The 5,679-nt window shown below is 48.8% G+C and overlaps 1 protein-coding gene across 1 annotated transcript; it reads left to right on the top strand.

Moving 5' to 3' along the window:
- The first annotated feature begins 2,037 nt into the window (after positions 1-2,037).
- Positions 2,038-3,660, top strand: LOC109752021 (uncharacterized). Its single transcript, XM_020310886.4, has one exon. It carries the CDS (start codon positions 2,409-2,411, stop codon positions 3,207-3,209), a length of 801 nt encoding a protein of 266 aa, XP_020166475.1. The 5' UTR covers positions 2,038-2,408; the 3' UTR covers positions 3,210-3,660.
- Positions 3,661-5,679: the final 2,019 nt, after the last annotated feature.

Raw genomic sequence — 5,679 nt, 5'->3', positions numbered from 1 at the left:
TTTGGAAACATTTTCAGTTGACCAATCATTTCCTACTGATGAAGATGCAGATCTGATCGATGGTTCGCTATGTGTCGCATTCGATACAACTCTTTTCTGTCGCCAACTTCACCATGGTATTGTGTAGTGTATCCTATGATAATCCCGGTTTCTTCACAGTTTCTGTTTCTACATAAAGCATACTGCTTCAAGATTTTGCTACCTTGAATCCTTGATCATGGGGCACTGTTACTGGTACAGGTCAGCAATCTATGAGTAGAGGTACCTATCCTGGATTCCTGCGTACCAGGTGGACCAAAAGCTAAGGGAATCGTACAAAAATACTAGTAGTATTTGGTTGAGGCCGTAAGGACCAGGCAACGATCAAGAACTTTTTGGACCAACAATGTTTGATTGCGTGTTGTTAAAGAACATGTTGCTTCCCCAATCATCTTATGTTGCATGTACCAGAATCATTGGAGGAAACTGGAAACCAAATGTGATTTCCCTAACCTAAAATTCCTGAAAGATTGCTGCTCTGGATGCACCACCAAATTGCAAGACAGACTCAATAAATGCGTCACAGGTTTCCTGCCTTTTCCGTAGGAGCCTTGATATCATGCCAGAAGATGTGGAGGCGTTGAATGAGCAGTAAGGAAGGAAAGAAAGAGAGAAAAAGGGAAGACGCCATCGAGGTGAGTGCAATAAATCCGGTCTCATGTTTAGCCAGACTTGCATAAATGCTGAAGAATTATGCAACTACTAGTGCATGCTTAACACAAGGTTGAGAAGGGATGGAATGGCAACACAGAGAATATTTGCAACCACCGGTCAGCACCATTCATTCATTTCTTAGCTAACATTTTTGTCTTGATCTTTCTTTGTCTTTTAACTTCAGTGTGGTTAAGCTTCAGAAGGAGTCACTGTAATATCACCTTCACTTGAGAACATTTCTGCTACGTGAATACGTTATTTTGAGATAGGTGCATACAGAAAATTTGCTGTTCATTCTTGTGATCCTGCCAGTACGTACTCACTATGCTCCATCATTGGGTCTGATTAGCTGTAAACTGGGCAAGAGTACTGTGCAACCCTTTGGTTGGCAGTACTATATTTGGTGCTAAAGCTGCAGCCTGCACAGAAAATGTACTGTGGGGAGCAAAACTGAAACGGCTGCTGTGGAATTTTCCCTCTTGTTTGCTGCGAAGAGGGCGCAGTGTAAATTTTCAATTATTGTTATTACTTTGTTAATGCGATGATATGTGTTCCATAACCATAGAAAAAAAGGGTGCCCGCCTTGCTGGGATTCATTCACCAACACGGTTTTCAATGGCGGTTGCAGCATTGCAGCTACCGGGGAGAATGAGAATCTGTAGCACGGCACTAGCAGGCTACCACCAAGGAACAAGGCCAAGGTCTCATCTGTGAAATATTAAGGTTACTTTGCAGGGAGATGAGGCCCATCCCGAGACATGACAGATGGATGGATGGATGGGGAGCTAGCTAGGCGCACTGCGTGGATTGCTAATATTACTTACTCGTACTAAAAAACAATTAGAGGACGTTTCTCTCTTGTCTGCACCTAATGATCTATCCTGTGACCTTGTTGCGCCATTTGATTACAACAGGTATCTACACACTTGCGGCATTTACTATTATATATCCTCCTATACGTACGTATGTTGTTGTGAAACTGATCAACTAATTTGCTTCTGCTCAGCCTGCAGATTAAACCACGCCACCCCACCGGCTCCCAAATCTAATGCTTGCCGCATGTGAAGATCATATCGATCATTACATTTATCTCTGCTCTGGGCAAATTGGATGGACGGCGCATACCTATATTAGATTAAATCGCAACAAGGTAGCACCTACCAATACCAATTAAACGGTCTCTTGAGCTGCTAGCTAGCTAGCTACTGATCATGCATGTGTCTTGTAGCCTTGTACAAGAGCAAGGCTCCACGTGGATGGCCAAGTAAACAAAAGAGGTTTAGCAGCACACCACCCCAAGTGATTGATTAGCCAGAAGCATTACTATATATCTGCACAAATTGCACTCCACCACACCATCCATGGCAATGGCATCTTCCTTCCTTTCTCCCCTCCTGAAAAATACATCATGAACAACTAGTCTCTCTGCTCACCAGGCAACCTAGCTAATCTAGCTGATTACTCTTTTGATTGCTCCTGTCCTCTACTGATATGCTGCTAGCTTAGCTTTGTTAATTATATGCCAATATGTACTATGCAACCCTCTGAGCAGAAGCCCACATACACACACCGCCTTCCTCACTCTCTCTAATTGAGTAGAGCTGTAGTAGCCCTGCCCACGCCCAGTGGGAGGCGGAGCACCATAGCCACAGCCTCTGCCTCTTGTGCATCGTCCTGTTCGATTCCTTCTCCTTGAGATCAGACTAAAACCAGCCATGGTCAAGAAGCTTGGCCTCACGTCTCTCATCTTCAGCAGCAAGCAGGTGGACAGTGCTGCTAGTGCCAGTGGCGCTGCACCTTCCTCCGTGGCCTCGTCTTCCTCCATGTCTGCCACCTCGTGGCAATGGCCGTCCTGCAAGCAGCCAAGGACCCTCTCCTTCAGGCAGCAGCAGCACCAAGAGCAGCACCAGACGGCGTACAAGACCATGAACTCGGCCTACTTGCCCGACTCCGGCGCCGACTCGTGCTTCTCCAACTCCTTCGCCTCGGTCGACGACAGCCTCTCCACGGCGTCCGAGGCCGCCTCCGGGCTCGTTGAGGCCAACGAGCGAGAGACGGTCATCCGCGCCCTGCGCTCCGGCCGCCTCTTCTTCGAGCCCCACGCAACGCCGGCCACCTCCTCCTCCATTCTCGACGAGGCCAAGCTGAAGGTGAAGGACAGCGACACTACCACCGTTACCACCTGCTGCGGCAGCAGGAAGGTCGACAAGACGGTGGCGTTCGAGGGAGCGACGGCGGTGACCATGGACTCGTCGAACCCGTACCGCGACTTCCGGGCGTCCATGGAGGAGATGGTAATGAGCCATGGCGTCAAGGACTGGTGCTGGATGGAGATGATGCTGGGGTGGTACCTCAGGGCCAACGGCAAGAGCACCCACGGCCTCATCGTCGGCGCCTTCGTCGACCTGCTCGTCGCGCTCAGCGACACCGCCTCGCCGTCCTCCCCGACCACCGCCACAACCAACGGCTCCTCCTCCTTCAGCGGCAGCGACGAGATCAAGGAGGAAGAAGGATGAACCGAGCTCAACTGGTACATATGATTATGATTAGTTTTCCCTTGCTGCCATGATTCGCGTCAAGTGCTGTTAATTCCCAGCCGGATGCGGTGCAGCTTGATCAAGCGTGAGGTTAGCAGTATTGATTCCATTTATTTACCTTTTGCGAAGCTACTGGCTAGCTATTGTGTGTTTGCCTGTCAGTCTGCGCGCGTGCATGCCTACCTAACTGATTGTTTGCTAGCTAGGTGAGTACGTACTATATTTGAATTTGTGTGCACAGCCCGGATATTACGTATGAGAAAATCAAATGAAATGAAAAAAAAATGTAAATATGTATAGCGTGTGTGTTGTCTGCAAGCATGTTTGGGACGCGAGAATTTTCACCGAAATTTGGTCTTCTTTCTCAGAAACAGTTCAGTTACCACAAGAAATGAAGAAGGGAAACCCTCTTGTTTCAGACGGATCTAAATCTGTGAATGTGTTAATTCCGTTTTCCCTTTTCCATTTTTGTGTGTGAGCAGTCGTTGGCCATACAGTTGCCATTTTGTCAGTCAACAAACCTTTTGGCTCTGCCTGCGTGATGCCTCCACATCATATACATGGATGGTGAAATGACAGGCCTAGCTACTAGTAATTTCACGTCAGGAATCTTCATCTCATTCTCAGGTTGGAGCTGAAAGAACCACATCAGTCACTGGGTCATCATGTGGTGGGTCGATTGAATTAGTTATGTGCGTGATATATAGTTGCTTCTTTCTCAGACACAGAATTTCAGTCACACGTCCCTCGTGAAACATGCTGCTCGGAGTAGGATCCACGAGAGCAGTGCAGAATACCAATACTTCCTCCGTCCCAAAATAAATGTCTCAATTTTATATTAAGTTTAGTAACAAAGTTATATTAGAGTTAAGACATTTATTTTGAGACGAAGAGAGTAACAAATAATCTGGTGTAATCGTCAGGCATGAGCAATAACTGATACGTACCACCATACCTATACAATAATTAACATGCAAATCGACCGAATATCTTGCAATAATGATGTGCTGAGTTTATGAGTGATGCATTTGGGGCAAACTCAAGACGCAACAAGCCTACCTTCATGCATGTGCACTGATATGCGCTGCGCGGTATCAATAGCTGAGCGCCTACTGCAGCTCTGTTTGGTGCCCGTGCCCCCAGCACACAGCCTGGCTGCGTACCTACTTACTGCCGTGCGAAACTCTGACGATCCATCCTTTTTTTCACTAATACTAACGATCAATGAATTTGTTCGTATGTATATTGTACTACTACTGCTGCTACTACAAGATAGGCGCTGCTACGCACATAATTGAACTGACCAGTACTAGTACTATAACTAATCCTTGCAAGCTTGTCGACCTCTCCCTTAGGAACTTCAAATTTGCTGTCGGGGATATCTCCAGATTGTATGCAAAATCTACGGCCAAACCAAATCCGCAAGCCGATGCAAAAGAATAAAGCCTGAGTCGAGCATCGGCGCGACCGTACATGGTTATACCAACGCCCGTAGCGCACATCAAAACCCACGAATGCACCTACAATTTCTCTGTTTGATCATTGTTTCGTGGGTCATTTGATCTGTTGGATCCATGGGGAGATAAGAAACACATTGAAGACATCAAGACCACCTAATAGCCCGGATCTAAGGAGAGGAGGAAGATCAATGGAGGAGAGAAACAGTGTGGCTATATATTTATCTGAAACGGTGACACCGCGAGCTTCTACGCCTGGTGGACTGCGGCTGCGGAGGCCTCCCTGGCTCTTTGAGGAAAGGCCTTAACTACATCATTGCGCTGACTGCTTGGGCAATTTGGAAGCATCGCAACGCGGCCATCTTTGACGGCCTACGCCCCTCCACTGAAGACCTGATCAAGAGCATCAAGGACGATGCCCGCCTTTGGGCCAAGGCGGGCGCCACCGGAATAGCTAGCATCTTACCTGTAGCCTGATCCACCTGCTTTGAGGCTGAGCATCCTCCCCCCCGCTCATCGCTGCGCCCTCCCAGACGCCGGCTTGTGTACGTCTGCGAGGCCGCACCCTGTAACTCCCTGTAACAGCTATTTCTCCTCCTCTATCAATGAAATGATACGCTGCTAAGCGTATTCCCCAAAAAACACTAGCTGCCGCACCCCTTCACACCCAGTTCCACTAAGGGCACATCTGCATTGAGATCGTATGCACTTTGGGGGTCATGTCTAACCTCCATCTCCAAAATAAGTTGAAAGAACTTGTCCACTGCCCTATCTATCTTCTGATCCGAGTCCCCCCAACCCTATCGCTCCCGTGCCGCCACCCGCGAGGCGGCCGGGGAGGGTTCCCCGATCTCCTCCGCGCGTCCCCCTCCTTCCTCGCCGCCGCCGGTGGGCGCGGCGGGGCGAAGCCAGGTAGGCGCAGGTGGCGGCGAGGCTCTCTTCGTCCCCTCGCGAGGATGGTCAGGCGCGGGCCAGATCCGCCGGGCTGGGGC

This window comes from Aegilops tauschii, chromosome 7 (genome assembly GCF_002575655.3).
Source record: "Aegilops tauschii subsp. strangulata cultivar AL8/78 chromosome 7, Aet v6.0, whole genome shotgun sequence".
In the NCBI taxonomy this organism is placed as follows: Eukaryota; Viridiplantae; Streptophyta; class Magnoliopsida; order Poales; family Poaceae; genus Aegilops; species Aegilops tauschii.
Note: the sequence above shows the minus strand (reverse complement) of the source record. Positions and strands in the feature narration are given on the sequence as shown.